This window comes from Maudiozyma barnettii (assembly GCF_903064755.1).
Source record: "Maudiozyma barnettii strain CLIB 1767 genome assembly, contig: KABA2_06, whole genome shotgun sequence".
Taxonomy (NCBI): Eukaryota; Fungi; Ascomycota; class Saccharomycetes; order Saccharomycetales; family Saccharomycetaceae; genus Maudiozyma; species Maudiozyma barnettii.
In genome coordinates this window covers 324838-345529 of record NW_024545243.1, presented here as the reverse complement: position 1 = coordinate 345529, position 20692 = coordinate 324838, and the positions used below count along the sequence as shown (strand labels likewise).

Genomic DNA, 20692 nt, shown 5'->3' with positions numbered 1-20692 from the left:
ATGCACTGTTGCAAGTTAATTGTTTTAATTTCGAGAATCTACCTAAGTAGTGATAAAATTTAATAAACGAAATCTTTTTAGATGATTGAATAGAAAAAAAAACGACTGCACCCAATACCTAAAACAGAACTGTAATCTATAATAATTGAAGCTTCTACTTCAATAAAAAAAAACTTCTCCAAATTACTGTAAAAGAAACCCAACAGTTGACTTTCTCGATACTGGTTTCTTTTCTTTTCTTATTCAATACAAAGAAAAGAAGCGATGAGCTGAAAATTTTTGAGATATTTCAGTCGCTCTGCGATGAGGATAAAAAACGGTTTCTCTTTTTGCTTTGTTTATCCCAGGTATTGAGGATTATGGTAATGAAACCGACTGTGAAATCACGGTGCACGAACTGACAAATTTTCACGATGAATTGAAAATTTGTTAGCGGAAGGAAAAGTGAAAAATTCTAAACCCAAAAATAATGAGATGGAAATTAAGCTCGATGAGATGAGGTTACACATTGGAAGGACAAGATATAAATGAAACTGATTTGTTGCTGATCATCCTCTTTATTTCGAAATACTGTTATTTACAAATAAAAACACTGTGAACAGGAAACTACTACACATACAAATAATAATAAATTATAATAATGAGACAACTGACAGAAGAAGAAACTAGAGTTGTATTTGAGAAACTTGCCGCATACATTGGTAGAAATATTTCCTACCTAGTTGACAATAAAGAAAACCCACATGTATTTAGATTGCAAAAGGATAGAGTGTATTACGTACCAGATAGCGTTGCTAAGTTGGCCACCAGTGTTGCCAGACCAAACCTTATGTCTGTTGGTATATGTTTAGGTAAATTTACAAAGACAGGGAAGTTTAGATTACATATTACAGCTTTATCTATTCTAGCTCAACATGCTAAGTATAAGATTTGGATTAAACAAAACGGTGAAATGCCATTTCTTTACGGTAATCATGTCTTAAAGGCACATGTTGGTAAGATGTCTGATGATATCCCAGAACATGCAGGTGTCATTGTATTCTCTATGCATGACGCTCCACTTGGATTTGGTGTCAGTGCTAGGAGTACATCAGAAGCAAGAAATTTGCCACCTACTGCTATTGTAGCATTCAGACAGGCCGATATCGGTGAGTATCTAAGAGATGAAGACACTTTATTCACTTAGATACTATTATCCAAACCAATATTTGTGTCTGTTTGTTTTTCTAACCGTAATAGTCATCGCATCCATCAATAAATATATTATAGATATATAGTTTCCGGATTCACAAATCATCTGTATATCCAAATGATAATAGATATTCTGTACATTAAAATTTTTATTTCATAATATTTCTTTTTCCCCTTAAAAGATTATTTATATATAAATTCCTTATTAACTTGCTTGATTTTTTATCATTTATTTCGTATAATACAAAGATTAATTTAAATATATATAACACATTACAATATATTTCTCCTTCTTTTAATATATAACTAATTATATTTATTTGCGACCCTTCTTAACTTTCTTCTTTGAACCACCATTGGTATTCTTTTTTTGTTTCTTGGATATATCCAAAGCTTGTTCAGTTTGTTTATTCATTGCACCACCTTGAGTTTGTTTAGCTAATTGCTTCTTCTTTGGTCTATACGTAGATCTATCCTTCAAAGGTAACCATCTTTCAGAGTCAACGGTCTTATTAGTAACATCGTGAGTAGCTAAGAATTTTTGTAATTTAGCTTGTTTTTTCTTTTGTTTCTTTGCATTTAATTTCTTCTTCATCACTCTATTTATTGAAGTAGCAGCAATAGATTGAGATTTATTAGAATTACTTCCTAAAGGAGCAATACCGGATGATATTAATGAAGAAACATCAACAGAAGCTACTAGGTCCGAAACAGTAGCAAAATCAAACAAATCTTGACTGTTTTCATTCAATATTTGTAGAATATTTTCATCCACTAGATGTTCTTTAAAATATGTTACATTCATTAATTGTCTAAAGATCTTCTTGGCGTCGGAAGATTTACTTAGAGTCAGATATTGGAATGCAATATGTTTCCAGAAATTTAATTTATTGATGGAGAATTTGGTAACCTTCGAGAAATCTTTAGCATTAAACAATTCACTCGTCTTCTTTAATAACATAGACTTTGAATGAACTCTACCAACATGATTGTATAATTCAAACAACACATAAACAATAGTAATAAGATCATCGGTTAAGGTATTGGCAGAGGTTATAGATTTGTTGAAGAACAGTTCACCCAATCTGATTGCATTGTCCCATTCGTTTTCTACGATAAGCAGTTGTATAGCCAATAAAACTACACCGTTGGTACTACCCGCCGTAGAGCTCTTGACTGCCTTGACAGCAAAATGATACAATTTTTTGGATTGTGTTTGGTAAGGCTCCAAGTTTATGTTATCCACTATCTTGGTGTAATTATGCAATGTACGAGATAGACGGCTGGAATGAGATTGCACTGTAACATTATTAAATAATTTTAAGAACATCGCATTTGAATTCAATTTTGTCCATTGGTCATGGGTAAATGTTTGTATGTTTAAGCTATTCTGTTTTTCAATATTTAAATCTCTTAGTAACAAATTAATATTATCCTTATATTTAGAGAAATCCTGGAATGCAACCAAATTGTTTTTAGCAAGGATATGCATTTGGGAACCTGCTTCCAATCTTATTAATAGATTATTCAAATATTCTTTACTATCAGCTGTGTTGCCAAGTAATTGATGGATATAAGCTAATTGGAGCTCAATGGTATTAATATCGTCTTGGTAGTCACTAGCTTTTGCCATATTATATGATTTTTCTAATAATCCCAAAGATTCCTTATATTTATCCTGAGCAGCTAATACAATGGATTCATTGAATAACATATCATACGATTCTTCAGATAATTCATTAATCAGAGGATAATTGATCATCATGTTTGGTTCTACAGTTAATGGAACCCTTTCATTACACGCAAGTTCTGTGTTATTATCGATTTCCGTAGAGTTATTGGAAGCTAGGTAGTTGTAAATACGATATGATTCTTCATTTTTACCATTTTTGTAACAGAATTGAGCTCTGACATGTAAAAAGCCTCTCAATTTTTCAAGTTGACTCTCAGGTTTAGAGAATAAAACATCAATATCATCAGTAATAATGGTAGAATACAATTGTTCAAACTTCTTAACGTTGTTTAACTTATAAAAAATGTATAACTTTTCCATATTTAATTGGTTCCCATATTTTGTATCGATAGCACCATATGTATTCAATATAGACAGGGCTTTGTTATACTTATCCTGTTGAATCAAAGCAATCAAACAATATTTCAATGCTGTCCCAGGGTTTGTGCAACCATTTTCTAATAATTGAATACTGGTTTCTTCAACTTGGGAATGTTCATTATGTGTGGATTGAACGTTCAATTGAGACAATAAGTCTGTCAATGAACCAGCAGCCATCTTTCAGTATATTGAGGTATGTTTCTACTCTGGTTTGGAGATTCAAAAATGGACCAAGCACAATAGTTTTGGATATATAATATATGGATATGTACCGCTATATGCAATGGCAGATATATTCCTTAAGATTTATCTGTAAACATCTACCTCGATGTGAACGATGGAATATTCTGCTAAAAAGATTGTCTGAAGTGAAACTAGAGGACACACTCAGCGAAAGAACGAAAAAAAAATGGATACAGACAAAGCCGGTTGGGTAGAGAGCAAAATCGTTAAGTACGAATAGAGGGACTAGATGGCTTAAATTAGCTAGCTATTCCTATTTATGTATATTTGATTTAGATCACATTTAATAATATGCGTGTATAGCTGATGCTGTTCTTGCGATGAATATATATCGGTGAGTTGCATGTTATCTTGGCTGATCGACAAGTTTCATGAACAAATTTCTATATTCCCTTGTACTGAATTTAGTTTGGCAAAGATTCCCATAATGACCTGTTCTTCTGTATCCACGAATGCTCCTTAATGGCTCTTAATGATAATCTTTTCTTAGGATCCTGTACTAATATTCTTCTTATTAAATTCTTAGCTTGTTCAGAGACTGGTTTATCATCCGGGAATACTACATTTCCTCTGACAATACGTTTGTAAGTCATTTCTTTGCTCTCTTCTTCAAAGGGAGGTGCTCCCATAATCAATTCGTATATCAGAATACCCAAAGCCCATACATCAACTGTATCATCATACTCTCTAGAGGTAATGATCTCTGGCGACAAATAGTCTATCGTACCACAAAGTGTTTTCCTTTTCAAACCCTTGGGGCTTATTATACTCCATCCAAAATCTGTAAGTTTCACAACATTATTGAATCCTATTAGTATATTCTCTGGTTTAATATCTCTATGTATAATATGTTTTTGATGCATGTACGATAAACCATCTGCTATCTGGTAGACATAATAGCTTGCCAATATTTCGGAGACTGGACCATTATTTTGCAACAATTTATAGAGTTCCCCATTCACAAGATATTCCATTAATAAATAAACCCTTTTCTCATCATAAAAATAACCATAAAGCTTTGTTAAATTTTGATGATTTAAATTAGTTTGTATCTCGACTTCTCTACGAAACTGCTTTTGCAAATTATATTGAACAATTTCAGATTTATCCATAGCCTTTAAAGCGCAAATAAATCCTGTCTTCTTATGACGAACACAATAAACTTTACCAAATTTCCCTTTACCCAACTTTTTACCTATTTCAAACTCGCTCAAGGATAATTGTTTAATATTTTCTTGAACCGAACTCATTGAATTACTATTCCTCTTAGGAGATGGTATTTTTGAAGACCTACCTAATGTTAAATTACGTCCTCCTTTATAATTATTTCTTGGTGAAGGAATTAGGGTCTTCGAGTTTCTATTTTGTAATGGTGATCTTGTCATTCTCCAAGGTTTCCTTACGTGTGTTCCCTCATCCTCCATGCTTAATTTACTAATTATTTCGTAATCTTTTTCGTCCTTTTAACAAAGTTTATAAAATAATTCAATTAACACTTCTATGTTTTAACCAGTATCCATTCACACCTGTTGGAATCGTTTCCTTTTTATGACCCTCATCTAATATGTAGTCATTTGTTTTGATTAGAATCAAAGCATAATTTATTGTTTTCGCTTCTTTTATTTATTTAAATATAAACAGAAATGACGACAAATTTCAATGCGAACACTTGAAAGGATTATACACCTGATATCATAAGGAAGGGTGCCCAGCATACTGTATTATATCACATGTCTGAATTGAAGATCAAGAACCTTTTGGAGTGGGGTAAAACACATAATTGTATCATCCCCGATGGTATCTCTTTTAATTTCGATCCTAGTCGAGGCATCTATTGCATAGCAGATGTTAATGATCTCAATAAAGCTAAGAACGTAAAGTTTGAATTACCAAATGAATTAATCATTAGAGATAAATTGTCGCTTGATGTCTTCGGACATTCCGGTACTAGCTGGTTGAAATGTTTATTAGCAAGATTGAAATTTGACAAGCGATCAAAAGACAGGAAAATAGCCATGCTTCAAGATCGGTTCCAACATTACATTAATGCGTTACCTACTGTCGTAGATTCACCATTAGTTTGGAACCTCGATGAATTAAATTTACTTGAGGGGACAAATTTAGGTAATTCGATTGCTGATAAATTTAAAGCAATCTTTAAAGAATGGCAATCTCTTATTGAAACACTTACCGTTGAATCACAAGATTATGTATTCACAGATTGTGAAAAATTGTTAATGACAACAATTGATGATTATGATAAAAAGAAAGTCTATGATAATGTAATTCAAGAGACAATCGACGGTAATAACATTCAGTGGTACTCATTTGGTGCCTATTTATGGTCTCATCTGATTTTTACATCTAGAGCCTTCCCCGAACGTATCATTAACCCAAAATGTAGTGAATCAAGTGTTATGCTATTACCTATAATTGATTTATTAAACCATGGTAATCATGTGAAAGTTGAATGGTCGACCGACACCGAAGGTTCATTCTGTTATACAAACCTGGAACAAGATATTCAAATGGGTGCTGAATTATTGAATAATTATGGTGCAAAGAGTAACGAGGAATTGTTATTTGGTTATGGTTTTACTTTGGATGGAAATGAGCTGGATTCTGTCATGTTAAAAATTCAATTACCTTTAGACACCATCTCTAATATCTTAGAAAAGGAACCTACATTAAAGTTGCCACTTATTGAAGATTATACAACATTTGCATTCGAAACGAAAATTACGGGTACAACTAATCCTACGCTAAAAACAGACAGAGTTGCTTCAGATTATTCCAATGGTATATTATATTTGTTGAACAAAATTGATACCATGGCTTGCTTAGCTCCAATTATTGAACTATTTGGATTTCTTGTTGCCAGGAATGGAGCAGAGAGCCCTAAGAGCATCAGAGCTCAATTTGATGCCGTACAATCACTCAAAAATGCACTTCATCAAAAGTCTATAAATATAGTTCATACTGAAAATAGAAATATTAATGAATCTACTGAATATATCATTAGTGATTACCGTAGAAAATGTGCTGCGATATATAAGAATGGACAGATTGAAGTTTTAAAGAAATCACTACAAGAATTGAAAAAGATAGAGAAAACTATGTTTTCTGAATACAAAAATTCATTGTTGACAACTGCAAAAGTTTTAAAATATGATGAATCATTTTCAGATGAAATTACCAATTTATTCTGTCAGGATGAAATACAGAAGGATATAAATTTTGATACTAATTTTGAAATTTTTGTACTATGGTTAGTTTGTAAAGTACATTTCAATTCTGTTCCAAAAAGATATGGATGGGTTCTCGAACAATTTAATAATTTTAAGTCCAAGTATGGAGAATCAGATATATCTGAAGGTGCTGTGGAACTTTATATTGAACTGTTTAGCGACGGCGAAGACCCTGAGAGACGTTTAAAGCCTTTCAATACAGAAACTAAACCGATTACTTTACAAGAAGTGTCTATTGCATATGACTTTATTGAGCATTACTCCTTTGCTAGACTCTCGTTGTCTGGTGACGCACCAGATACAATCCTTGTCAAAGGTTAAAGTTAAGATGAAACTCCGGTAGGGAGATACTTTTTACATATTTCCGCCTCAATAACTTTATAGAATCATAAACATAATCGTAAGAGGGTTCATACTATATTGTCTTGGAAATTACAGTTGGGACGTTCTTCATACCACTCCATTTTAGAAAGAAACCAATCACCTTCTATATTTACCTTTATCCTCTTGCTTGAACTCTATATAGGTAGATAACGGTCTTTGTATAACGCAACTGCAGTTTGTTTGGCAACAAATGGAAAGCGAATGCAACAAGAAAAATAATAAATGAATTAGTAAGAGGAAAAGAGGAAAAGCCGATACTCATCGCAATTTTTTTTTTAGTAGCCTTTCTAACATATATATATATATCAAAAACAGGTTTAATCAAAACAGATATTCTCGATACAAGTAGGATATATCTGTCAAAACTGTTAAAGTTTGTCACTTACGAGAGGTTGTATATTCACGTCTTTTAATTTTGAGTTCATTATAACTGCTCATTACATCATGGATTTGCAATCAAAGGTATATGTTGCGCTAGGTTTAGCGTCACCAATATATTTATATTTTGGAGGTAGACTCTCTATCCTGGTTGTTATATGGACTTCCGTAGTTCTATTTGGTAAAGAAATATTTGGTAATGGGGGTGAGGTCCCTGTGGAACCGCACAAATGTAAATGTTCAGATAAAAATGGTGATGGAAAAACACACAATCATAATCATGAGAAGAAAGAAGAGTGTTGTGGCGGGAAAGGTACCGGCGTAAATGGTAAACCATGTTGTGGTAAAGGTGGTAAGGCTCCTACTGCAGAACTTCCTAAATTTAAGAAAGAGCCAATAGTTTCTAAAGATGATCAGAAGCCAAAGACTAAATGTTGCGGCGGAAAAGGTCACGATGTAAAGAAACATGGTGAAGTTTGCTGTGGTGGTAAAGGTCATGCTAATGAAAAGAAAGTTGAACCAGTTGAAAAAAAGAAACCAAAGACAAAATGTTGTGGTGGAAAAGGTCATGACGTTGAAAAGCATGGTAAAGTTTGTTGTGGTGGTAAAGGTCATGATGATGACAAAAAAGAGGTTGCACCAACTCCGGAGCCAATCGTCGAGAAACAGGAAACTAAATGTTGTGGTGGTAAAGGTCATGATGTAAAGAAAAACGGTAAAGTATGTTGTGGTGGTAAGGGTCATGATAAGGAAAAGAATGTTGAAATTCAAGAGGAACTAAAGAAAGAGGATAATTGGGATTCTTTGACTGTTGATTTCACAGAGGCATTTAAATCTCCTAATGCTAAGGCTACCAAAAAATCTGTCAAAGTGTTTAGCAAGAAAGGTATGACTGAAGTTAAAGCTACTCAGACCGACAACGATGCTGATGGTTTAATTAAGAGTGCATTTACTGTATCTAATATTGACTTACTAGATTCTGATATCTATATTTTCTACAGTTCTTTACAAGGTTCTTCCTCAAAAGCAGGTTCCATTGTCCAAGAAAAACTGAGGGAAGTCTCTGGTTTACAAAGACAACCTATATTGTTAAATTTGGATGAAATCAATGATCTAGATGAATATTTTGTTAATGTTCCAAGTGAAAAAGCCCTTTATGTCATGGTTGTACCATCTTATGATGTCGATTGCCCATTAGATTATTTTATTCAAACTTTAGAAGAAAACTTTAATGATCATAGATTAGATAAGTTCCCATTAAGGAAATTGGTCGGTTATACTGTATTAGGTCTTGGTGATTCTGAATCTTGGCCTGATAAATTTTGTTACCAAGCTACTAAAGTCGATTATTGGATTTCTCATCTAGGTGGTAGAAGAATCTTCCCAATTGGTAAAGTTTGTATGAAATATAATGGTAATGATAAAATCGTTGAATGGGCAAACTTATTAGGCGATTTATTGAAGGATAATGAACCAATCTTATACGAATATGATGAGACTGTTGATAATTCTGATGACGATTATGATGACAATGACAGTTTTGATGGATCTAATGACGAAGAAGAAGGTTCTGATAGAGATATTGATCTAGAAGACGTTGGTGGTAAAGATAGCAATGGTGGTACTAGAAAAATAAACAAAAATTCTTTAGAGGTTAAACAAATGATTGCAAAGGATAGTCCTACTTATAAGAATTTAACCAAACAAGGTTATAAGATTGTTGGTTCTCACTCTGGTGTTAAGATCTGTAGGTGGACCAAAAATGAATTACGTGGTAAAGGTTCCTGTTATAAGAAATCTTTATTTAATATTGCTTCTAGTAGATGTATGGAATTGACACCTTCTTTAGCCTGTTCGTCTAAATGTGTCTTTTGTTGGAGACATGGTACGAACCCAGTGTCAAAGAATTGGAGATGGGAGACAGATGAACCTGATTTTATCCTTGAAAATGCATTGGCTGCTCATTATTCTATGATAAAACAGATGAGAGGTGTTCCTGGTGTTATTGCTGAAAGGTTTATTAATGCTTTCAAAGTGGCACATTGTGCTCTATCTTTAGTTGGTGAGCCTATCTTATATCCATATATTTCCAAATTCATTGAATTATTACATGAGAAAAAAATTACAAGTTTCTTAGTGTGTAATGCTCAACACCCTGAATCCTTAAGAACCATTGGCAGGGTTACTCAATTATATGTTTCTATCGATGCTTCCACAAAGGAAGAATTGAAAAAAGTAGATCGTCCATTGTATAAGGATTTCTGGGAAAGAATGATGGAATGTTTGGACATTTTACGAACTGTCCAATCACATCAACGTACTGTTTTCAGGTTGACATTAGTGAAGGGTTTCAATATGGGAGAAATTTCCTCATATGCTGATTTAGTTCAACGTGGTGAGCCATGTTTCATAGAAGTGAAAGGTGCTACATTCAGTGGTTCTTCCAAGGATAATGTTAATTCTTTAACTATGCAAAACATTCCATACATTGAGGAATGTAAAGCGTTTGTAGAGAGGTTTGTTGGTGAGTTACAAAGACGTGGTATGGAGTATGAGATTGCGGCTGAACATGCACATTCTAATTGTGTGTTGATTGCGCATCGTAAGTTCAAGATTGAGAACAAATGGCATACACATATTGATTTTGAGAAATTTTTCCAATTATTAGCTACAGGTGAACCATTCACTTACATGGATTATTTGCAAGAGACACCAGAATGGGCACTGTATGGGAATGGTGGATTTGCACCAGGTAATGTTAGAGTATACCGGAATGAAAAGAAAACCAGTAAGAACGGTGAGGCAGATGATAATAGAGTGCATCCTGATGATCTACCTGCATTACCAGTCATGCAAGTGTAAGAATTGCGCTGACTTCATTTCCAGAGATAATTATTTTATTTTTTTATTGTAAAATAGTATTAATTTATTTATATTTTTATTTGTACATAGTAGTAATTTTGAATACAAAAGAAAAAGATGCAAAACAATTACATGAAATGGATTGCTTTCAATACTGTATAAGTTATTTTCGATACCGAATAGCCAAATAATAATTGAGTATGAGCCCAACCTGAATGTAATACTTGATCGATAATATCATAAATGATGCAAAAAGAATAGAATCTGATCCCTTCACGAGTAACCATTTGAGGAATATTAAATGGTGTTTTCTTAGTGATTTTTTCTTGTAATAAACGAACGTATGCCGTAGTAGAGACGGGATCATCTGTAATTATACCATAAATTGGCAATCCGACAAGATAATCCATGTCTATTTGTTTATTGACCGTCCAAAGGAACACATGGATATTATATTTATTAATCAGAGGTACTAAATGATCCCTAAATTTTTTTGTCCATGATGAAACGTATAATAAAGAAATCCCAAATAAAGCATAATCTGAATCATTTAAATTTGCAGAATAATTAATGAAATTTTCCGCTACCTCTAACGACATCGTGATTACAATGACATTGAAATTTTTCAAGATTGCAGTCGTGACACCATATTGATACCATTCTAATGACCAAACCCCCCAAATGATTCTCTTTTGCCAATAGGTGATATCATTATTTAAATTTAACATAGCCGAATGAACTTTATGTAATAATATTTTATCATTGTCAAATTTAATATCTAGCATCAATTTACAATTTGGATGAAGAATCGCCCAATTTAATAAATCATCAATATTCATGAATTTTTCTTGTGATAAGATTTTATGTTGTAATGTTGATAAAGTTTCGAAATCTTCCTCAGCAATGACGTAATCGTGATTCCACATTCTACCGGTGGTTCCATCATGGTTTACTATGACTATACCATCTTTTGTCATTTGTAGATCTGTTTCTAATATTGGAGTGCCCGCTTCATAAGCTTTGTTGAATGCCTCGAGTGTATTCTCAGGATACTTCCCTGCAAATGCTCTATGACCTACAATTTCAACCATATCTCTACCAAATTTCGAGTGTTTATCTGTTATCGATCCAAAAAAATATATATGTGTGTGTGTATTAATAATTCGTATCTTTTATAACTGTATATCATAAACAAAACGTCTAGACAAAAACTAACAAAAATTTAAATAGTACACTTTCATCCAGTGAATATCATTTCTATCACTTATATATATATATATAATATTCAAGAGAGATAAGAATAAGATACAGTCAGGTGTGACAATAATTTAGTAATTGGAGTTATTACAGTATAGCAAGAATGGTCAAATATCATAAAACATTAACAGAGCATCCATGGAAAGAAGAGACTGCAATTGTATACCAAATCCCCCGACAGATAGTTGTATGTATAGAATGGGTAGAAGTAAGGATGGTTTGTTCCTCTATTGTATTATTGTATTATTGTATTGTAGAGTATTACTGGATTGTGTTAGCTCATCTCTCTTTCTCTCCTATCTTTGGTGGAGCAATTTTACTAAAATATTGTTCAACTATCTCTATTTTAGGTATAATTAACCGTTTCACACACGTGTGGTTGTGTCTATGCGGTGTCTGGGTTGTGTAGATATATATATAGCATAGTATATTGCCAGACAGGCCATCCATTTGCACTTTGACAGTGGAATCTATATTCAACGTATGTATTGACTCCATCAGCGGTTATACATCGGTTATACCATTGACATCATATTGTATTAGTAGTTGCTGCAATGGATAGATAAAGAGTGTGTTCCCTGTCTATATGTGTGAGTATAACATGAATTGTCCATATTATGTACATTAATGCGAATATACACACACACACACACAGCGAAAGAATCGGTTTGTTTGTTTGTTTGTTTGTCCTCATTAGTGACAAAAGAGACACACAGCGAGAAAGAGAGAAAGTTGAGTCGTTTCGTCGTCAAAAACATTTTTTATTTTTTATTTTATTTCGTGGGGGTGAGAGAGGGAGACAGGAAGGTAGAATAAAGAAGGAAAGATTGTCTACCTGTCTTCTTTTCAATTTTATTCTATATTAGTTCAGATTATAAGTCAACAGGTTATTATTTAGTGCTAGTTGCAACAACGAAATTGTGGATTGAATTATAATTGGATTTAAGAACATATGTCATATTAGTGTGAACTGTGTGTGTTTTGTTTTGTTTTGAATAATTGTTATATATTCAATTTATTAAAAGAGAATGGATTTACGTGTAGGCAGAAAATTCCGTATTGGTAGAAAGATTGGAAGTGGTTCCTTTGGTGAAATTTATCATGGTACAAACTTAATCAGTGGTGAAGAAGTGGCTATCAAATTGGAATCGATCCGTTCAAGACATCCTCAATTAGAATACGAATCTCGTGTTTATCGATATTTAAGCGGTGGCGTGGGTTTACCCTTTATTAGATGGTTTGGTCGTGAAGGCGAATATAATGCTATGGTTATAGATTTACTAGGTCCATCTTTAGAAGATTTATTTAACTATTGTTATAGAAAATTCTCTTTTAAAACTGTCATCATGTTAGCATTACAAATGATTTGTAGAATTCAATATATTCATGGTAGATCCTTTATTCATAGAGATATTAAGCCGGACAATTTCTTAATGGGAACAGGAAGACGTGGTTCCACTGTTCATGTAATCGATTTCGGTTTATCAAAAAAATATAGAGATTTTAATACTCATCGTCATATTCCTTATAGAGAAAATAAATCATTAACGGGTACAGCTCGTTATGCAAGTATTAATACACATTTGGGAATTGAACAATGTAGAAGAGATGATTTGGAATCCTTAGGATATATCTTTGTCTATTTCTGTAAGGGTTCCTTACCATGGCAAGGGTTGAAAGCAACTACTAAGAAACAAAAATATGATAGAATTTTAGAGAAAAAATTAAGTATCAGTACAGAAGTATTATGCGAAGGTTTACCTTTGGAATTTAAAGAATATTTGGATTATTGTAAGAATTTGAAGTTTGATGAAAGACCAGATTATTTATATTTGGCAAAATTGTTTAAGGATTTAAGCATTAAATTGGAATATCATAATGATCATTTGTTCGATTGGACAATGTTACGGTATACTAAAGCAATTATCGAAAAACAATCAGCAGATATTTTAACTATTAAAGAAAATAATGATGCAGAAAATAATAACAATAATAGTAATAATAGTAAAGCTGAAGTGTTTAATAAGATTAAACAATTGACTTTAAAGAAATTTTCGTCACATTTCCATTATTATCGTAGTAATGATAAACATACTCCAACGCCGGATGAAATTAAATTGCAAACAAATGAAAATAATAATATTATTCCTGCTTTACCTCAACAATTATTATCAGTAATAGATAAATCATTGGAAAATATTAATGCTACAGACTCTACAAAGCAAGATCAACAGCAGCAACAACAACAGTCGCAGCAGCAGCAGCAACAACAACAACCTTTGCTAGATCAACAACGTCAACAGGTCAGTCATCAAGCACCACCACAACAGAATATACAGCAACGTCCAGGTGCTACTTATTATCCACCAACAAGTAGTAACCCGCAACAACAGCAGCAGCAGCAGCAGCAAAGTAATAACAACATATGGCTGTAGAGTAGCCATACAAGATAGATATACCTATACACTTGTGTCCGTGTTACCACTTTCTATAATATATATAGAGTATTATCAAATTTTATCAATTAAATAATTAATTAATCATCGATTTCCAGCTCTCTCTCTCGTTGAACATCTTGCATTTATCGTCCAGGGAGAGAGAAGCCTCGCAATTTTTTTGATTTTTATGGAATTTTTCAATGCTCGTCGGAAAAAGGAGTTAACTTCGCTGATTTTATGAGATAATAATAACAGTAATAATAGGGAAAACTGAAAAACAATGAAATTATTCAAAATTAGGGATAGTCAACGGATAATTATTTATTAATTCTTTTTTTTTTATTTTAAAGTAAGATTGTTATTTATAACAAATTATTATATTATTATATTGTTTTGGGGAGGAACTATTAGTAACCCAATTATTATTGATAAAATAGAAAAGAGTTCCATATTAATTGATTGGTTATATATAAACCGAAATACGAAGAAAGGTAGTAATATACTACTTAGATTTCTATATAGCTATTTACACTTATATTATTCAGTTGAGATATGCAACACGAAGTACCTTCTGCAATGCAAGCAGAAGTTCCACAAGAATTGCAGCCTGAACAATTACAACAACATGCGCAGCAATTGCAATCAACACATGCATCTCTCGAACAACAGTCGTTATTGCCGCAACGATCCACAATTTCAAAGGGGAAGTACTCTCTTCATGATTTCCAAATAATGAGAACATTAGGTACTGGATCCTTTGGAAGAGTACATCTGGTAAGATCAGTACATAATGGTCGTTATTATGCTATTAAAGTACTGAAAAAGGCTCAGGTTGTGCGTATGAAACAAATTGAACATACAAACGATGAAAGAAGGATGTTGAAAGTGGTTGAACATCCTTTTTTAATTAGAATGTGGGGGACATTCCAGGATTCAATGAATTTGTTTATGGTAATGGATTATATTGAAGGTGGTGAATTGTTTTCATTGTTAAGAAAATCTCAAAGATTTCCTAACCCTGTTGCTAAATTTTATGCAGCTGAGGTGACTTTAGCATTGGAATATTTACATTTTCATAATATTATTTATAGGGATTTGAAACCTGAAAATATTTTATTAGATAGGAATGGTCATATTAAGATTACAGATTTTGGATTTGCTAAGGAGGTAGAAACTGTCACTTGGACTCTTTGTGGTACTCCTGATTATATTGCACCTGAAGTGATTGCAACAAAACCTTATAATAAATCTGTAGATTGGTGGTCTTTAGGGATTTTAATTTTCGAAATGTTAGCAGGTTATACACCTTTTTATGATTCTACACCAATGAAAACATATGAAAAGATTTTACATGGTAATGTCGTATATCCATCATTTTTCCACCCTGATGTGGTAGATTTATTGTCTAAATTAATTACTGCCGATTTAACAAGAAGAATTGGTAATTTACAAAGTGGTTCAGAAGATATTAAGTCTCACCCGTGGTTTAGTGAAGTAGTATGGGAGAAATTGTTGAATAAAGATATTGAGACACCTTATGAACCTCCAATTACATCTGGTGTTGGTGATACTTCCTTATTTGATCAATATCCAGAAGATAATCTGGATTATGGTATTCAAGCAGAAGATCCATATGGTGAATATTTTACAGATTTCTAATTTTTGAAATCAAAACGAATTATGAAAATCACAAATATTTAAAACTTTTTAGGATATTCATATTTTTACTTCCTTCATTTTCATGCTTCCTTTCAAATTCTTTTTATAATTTCTCGGAAGGCAGGTATGGATTTATAATCAGGACGACATCCATATATTCTTATTTAATGATATATGTAATGAGATTAAGAAAATATATAAACACGTGTTTATATATAAATACTCCACATTATTCTTAATTACCACACCTCATTTATCTTTTGAATAGGAAGTCGTTCTCCCCAATTTAGCGAATTCATATAATGGTATTTATAGCATCATCCAAAAAAGAAAAGAGCAATATATGTAAGTGTATCTTTCATTAAGAGTATATAAATACATTAAAAAAAATTAATAAATAAATAATATTATCACTCGCTCATCACCCTGTTTATTGTTACATCATAGAGTCAAAAGTAAATTCGTTAGTCAGGTCCTCTGGCTCGGCCTTCACCTGATTATGAAGACCCTTAGGAGCCATATCAAATCCATAATTCAAATCCATATTTAAATCATCCTTTGCGTCAAAGTCCATATAAGGAAGATCAGTTGGCTCCATAAGGGTATCTAACGTGGTGGCAGTGGTGGACTCGGGTCCATTTTCAGTAAAGGTGTTAATTCCATCATCTGTGGAGTTCAAGATCATATTCAAATCTGGATCGGTGAAATCTTGTGACAGTGAATTAAAATCTATCGAGTAATTCAATAAATTATCATTTGAAGGTGTGGTAATAATTTTGTTAAAATTAAAGGCATCTAAGGCAGACATTTGTTGTTGTTTACTGAACAAAGATTTAGTCGTAGGTTCCTTCTTAAATTGAGGTACGTTCTTCTGTGTAGCAAACATGTTTGTAAAATCAATTTCATCTAAGTTTGTAATATTACCTGGAGGTGTAACGGTCTTCGAGTTTATTATATTAATGTTTGGGTCGTTTAAATCTAAGAAATTTGAGATATTCTCGTATTTCATATTTCCGTTCATGTTATTCAATGTAGTACTACTATTACTGCAAGTATTGGTAACAGTAGTTGTCGCAGAAATACCACTATTTATATTGGTCTTTTTAGTGACCTTTTTGGTTCCCGATATTTTAGGTTCTGGAATCATAACATCGAACCAATTTACTTCACTGGTTAGACCACAATCACATGAGATCACTTTGGGTAGTATTGGTAATTTGAATTTAGTCTTATATTCTAATTCTTCAAATTCTTTTATTGTGTCTGTATCATTCTCAGCGATTAAATGATTCTTAAATTTCTTGTACTCATCAGAATCTGGATTGAATACACATTGATGCGAATGTGTATTATTTACTATCACTATATTCCATTTCTTTAATTTTAAGGAATAGGATGCCCGTATACGGAATGGACAATTTGTAGTAATAATAGGGGTTCTATGGTTTTCATGAGTTGTTATATCGTCGCTGTTGTTATTGTTATTGTTATTACTATTATTATTATCACTTATGTTGTCCATTTCGTTTGTGGGACGCGTTACTGCTTTACATTTAAATATAATCTTACTCTTGTCAGATCTTTCAATAACTAAGTCAATACCTTGAGGGAAGAAAATTTTTTGCAACCATGGTTTAATTTCAGATTTATCATTGAATATTGGTACTGGTTCTAAATGGATTAATTTATTTGAATCATGATTTAAAAAATTCGATAATTTATCTGGAGTTGTAAATAATTTTTCTCTCTTTATACGTTGTTTTGGAGGATTCTTACATTTCTTTGGTTCATTTTGTGAACTCTTCTGTATTGGTTCCATTTTTGTAAAATTTTGTAAAATACTACTATTGCTATGTGGTCTTTCTGTCTTGCTAGATCTACGATCGTGATGAGGAGGTGGTGTATTATGTAGTACACTCGTTACGAAATCATAAGGAATGTTAGAATTTATCTCTATCATTTCGTTTTATTTATGTTGTATTTTTTATTTTGCCTCTTTTGAAAAATTGGGTAGTGTCTTCTTTTCTTTTCTTTTTTTTGACCTTAAATAAATGAGCAAAAATATAATTATTAGTATTTGAATGGGCAATTATACCAATGTAAGTAATAGATTATTATTGATACTGATATTTGTTTAGTTTGTCGCGACAAGAGAATCTATATGTCAATGATACCAGGTAAGATGGAATAAGTTTCTTTTATATAAAAACGTCTTCAATAGTGACGTGCTGCTCATCTTTTACCTTTTGCCTAAACAGTTGAGAACATGTCAATAATTGGATATCAAGTAAAAAAAAACCTGTGATGATATTTATGCCTATTCTATCATTGCAGGGATTATATTATTGGCTCATTATTTATTGCCTTGAAACTGAAAATAAAGAGAGGAAAATTTTAATTTACGGATGAGTAAGCAGTAAATTGTTTTCGTAAGTTGTCCTTTTTTTGAAGTCTGCCAAGAAATTGCCGTGGAAGCAAAGGGAAACTGTTTATTTCTTTTTGAGGTTGTGCAGTCGTTTCTTTGGAAAGTGTAGATCTCTTTTTTTTATGCTTTGAATTTATAAGAAAAAGTATACAAAATACATATAATTAGATATAGTTTTAGTTGTAGTTTCTATACATATTAATTGAGGAAAAATGTAGTAAAATTATATTTGTTTTTGCTGAATAATACGTAAATTATAGATAGAATGTTTTCCGAATATCGGAATATGCAGTTGGTAAACTAGAAGTTGACTATCAAAAATATTATAGGTTAATAAATATAAGCATGCAAAGATGAAGAATGTAAATATGTATTTGTTATGCGTCTGTTTATGGCATTATGACGAATGTGTCGATGATCATGGGGTTAGAATGGTATAACGTGATAGTATTATACTCGTCATTATAATGAGCATAATGAATATCTCTTGCATTATTGGTGTTATTGGTGTTGTTACTAATGGGTAACTGTTCAGCACTTGACAATAGATTACTTTGTAAATCGTTATAACTATCCAGGACATATTGTTCAGTATGTTGAAACCAATTAAGGATAGATAATGATAAGCTGTAGAGATTTTTCTCGATTAGTATCATTTTTTTTAAATCATTGGAATGTAATGTCATTGTAGATTTAGAATTTTTAGTCAAAATGACTTTAAAATCAATATATTCTGAAATTATTGTATTAATTGTAATAATTCTTTGATTTGTCTCTGTAGTGAATCTATGTAAATCTGTTATTAACATTTTATCTAAAGTTTCACCATCTCTTAATATTGGTGCTAAATCGAATTTTTTAATATCACAATGATTTGTCTCTAAAATATTACTAATTTGCCATATACAGTTATTATCATTTGAAATTAATAATTGTGGGAAATTAATAAAATAATCATATTTTGAATTTATTAATTCATGTGGAATCTCTAATAAATGAAAGTAATCTTGATTGAAATTATAAATTACAAATTTATTATCGGTGACAATAGGTAAATAATTTGGTAAAAATTCAATGAAAACCTTTGTTATTTGATTCCCAATGTTTGATGTTATATTAAAGTATGAGCAATTATCTTGTAATAATTGAAAATTTAATAAATCATAAGACATTATGATAAGGGTATTATTTTGTAATATTAATGTAATAAATAATTGTGAATTACATTTTTGAACCCAACCATATATGTCAATAATTGGTGAAACCAGTTTATATAATTGTTTGATGTCACCAATTAAATCAATTGAACGTATTATAATATTATTGTTATTATTAGAGTTATCGTTTGTTATTATATGTACTGGTTGTAACCATTCTGTATCATAAACCAAAGTAGTTAAATTATTACATTGTTTAAAACGTGAAGTTCTATAATTTAAATGTTGTATCACTAAACTTTCCCTTGGATCGATCTTAGAATTCCCATGGTGAAAATCGTTTGTGGGATCATTTAAAAGATCATGATTACTAATATAATCATTTGAAGTAACGATTCTATTGCTATTTGCGGAGGCTAATAGTAGCCAATCATATAATCTTTGTTTAGAATAATCATCTATGGGCTCTAATTTCGAATATTTTTTTGCTTCAAGAACAGTACAATGTTCATTAGTATATAAATCTAAAGGTATACCCATATCTCAGTATAAAATTTGTGTACGTATAGGTAGAATTAATGTATTTGTATAATATATTACGTGTCAAACAAGGTCACGAAATTCGTTAAATATATTAAAAATATATCACCCCTAGTCTTTATATTTATATATATATATAAATACTATTTTGTGGTGAATGTATGTACTGTTTAATATAAAAATTAAAATTAAACTAGTTATATATGTGGAGATATTCTCCACTCTTCCATCTCATAAAATAGTCATGGCACCATTAAGCTTCAAATTTTCAGTTACTCATTTCTCCTCTTCTCTATAAATATTCTTTAGTTGTTTTAACAGTATTGTAACTGTAATTATTCTACTTATCGATGACCACCATTACTATTATTACTATTATTGATTAATTCTGCTCCCCCTGGACCTATCAGATTGACACAAAAATTTGTGGGGGAAAGCGGTTCGGAGATAAAGTTTATTACTTTCTTTCTTTTATGGTTGCCGTTGATGCAGGAGTAATTCGGTGAATAGTGACAATGCAGCAATTGCTTTCTTTCGTTATGAATAGAAACGTCGTTGGAATTGTTTTTTGCAGGGAGGGGGAAGGGGGGAGGGGGCAGTGGTGGTGCTGTCAGCCGCACTTTTAAATTTATGGAGCTGGTGGTCACGTGGGTTCACGGGCGTCCGGAGTTGCGGAGACGAGTGTTTGTCACGTGCCCTGGGCGGGTATTTCTTCATTCAGAACGTTGTGATTAGTTTGTATATATAAGAACTAAACAGATCATTTATAAGTATATCAGAGTTGTTGTGGAAATTTT

At 31.9% G+C, this 20692-nt stretch overlaps 10 protein-coding genes across 10 annotated transcripts; 5 read left to right on the top strand and 5 right to left on the bottom strand.

Moving 5' to 3' along the window:
• Positions 1-640: 640 nt before the first annotated feature.
• On the top strand, positions 641-1186 carry NIP7 (ribosome biosynthesis protein NIP7; the record flags this gene model as incomplete). Its single annotated transcript, XM_041551265.1, has 1 exon — positions 641-1186. The coding sequence occupies one exon, from the start codon at positions 641-643 to the stop codon at positions 1184-1186; it is 546 nt and encodes a 181-aa protein (XP_041407199.1).
• A 321-nt stretch (positions 1187-1507) lies between these two features.
• SRP72 (signal recognition particle subunit SRP72) lies at positions 1508-3481 on the bottom strand (the record flags this gene model as incomplete). Its single annotated transcript, XM_041551264.1, has 1 exon — positions 1508-3481. One exon carries the CDS (start codon positions 3479-3481, stop codon positions 1508-1510), a length of 1974 nt encoding a protein of 657 aa, XP_041407198.1.
• Positions 3482-3951: 470 nt separating this feature from the next.
• Positions 3952-4971, bottom strand: IPL1 (aurora kinase; the record flags this gene model as incomplete). The annotated part of the gene is made up of 1 exon (XM_041551263.1): positions 3952-4971. One exon carries the CDS (start codon positions 4969-4971, stop codon positions 3952-3954), a length of 1020 nt encoding a protein of 339 aa, XP_041407197.1.
• A 306-nt stretch (positions 4972-5277) lies between these two features.
• RKM1 (protein-lysine N-methyltransferase) lies at positions 5278-7116 on the top strand (the record flags this gene model as incomplete). The annotated part of the gene is made up of 1 exon (XM_041551262.1): positions 5278-7116. The coding sequence occupies one exon, from the start codon at positions 5278-5280 to the stop codon at positions 7114-7116; it is 1839 nt and encodes a 612-aa protein (XP_041407196.1).
• A 507-nt stretch (positions 7117-7623) lies between these two features.
• TYW1 (putative tRNA 4-demethylwyosine synthase) lies at positions 7624-10419 on the top strand (the record flags this gene model as incomplete). Its single annotated transcript, XM_041551261.1, has 1 exon — positions 7624-10419. The coding sequence occupies one exon, from the start codon at positions 7624-7626 to the stop codon at positions 10417-10419; it is 2796 nt and encodes a 931-aa protein (XP_041407195.1).
• Positions 10420-10547: 128 nt separating this feature from the next.
• Positions 10548-11510, bottom strand: PGC1 (phosphatidylglycerol phospholipase; the record flags this gene model as incomplete). Its single annotated transcript, XM_041551260.1, has 1 exon — positions 10548-11510. The coding sequence occupies one exon, from the start codon at positions 11508-11510 to the stop codon at positions 10548-10550; it is 963 nt and encodes a 320-aa protein (XP_041407194.1).
• Positions 11511-12704: 1194 nt separating this feature from the next.
• On the top strand, positions 12705-14111 carry HRR25 (serine/threonine protein kinase HRR25; the record flags this gene model as incomplete). The annotated part of the gene is made up of 1 exon (XM_041551259.1): positions 12705-14111. One exon carries the CDS (start codon positions 12705-12707, stop codon positions 14109-14111), a length of 1407 nt encoding a protein of 468 aa, XP_041407193.1.
• A 555-nt stretch (positions 14112-14666) lies between these two features.
• Positions 14667-15773, top strand: TPK2 (cAMP-dependent protein kinase catalytic subunit TPK2; the record flags this gene model as incomplete). The annotated part of the gene is made up of 1 exon (XM_041551258.1): positions 14667-15773. One exon carries the CDS (start codon positions 14667-14669, stop codon positions 15771-15773), a length of 1107 nt encoding a protein of 368 aa, XP_041407192.1.
• A 436-nt stretch (positions 15774-16209) lies between these two features.
• On the bottom strand, positions 16210-17733 carry AFT2 (Aft2p; the record flags this gene model as incomplete). Its single annotated transcript, XM_041551257.1, has 1 exon — positions 16210-17733. One exon carries the CDS (start codon positions 17731-17733, stop codon positions 16210-16212), a length of 1524 nt encoding a protein of 507 aa, XP_041407191.1.
• An 854-nt stretch (positions 17734-18587) lies between these two features.
• On the bottom strand, positions 18588-19895 carry KABA2_06S03344 (uncharacterized protein; the record flags this gene model as incomplete). The annotated part of the gene is made up of 1 exon (XM_041551256.1): positions 18588-19895. One exon carries the CDS (start codon positions 19893-19895, stop codon positions 18588-18590), a length of 1308 nt encoding a protein of 435 aa, XP_041407190.1.
• Positions 19896-20692: the final 797 nt, after the last annotated feature.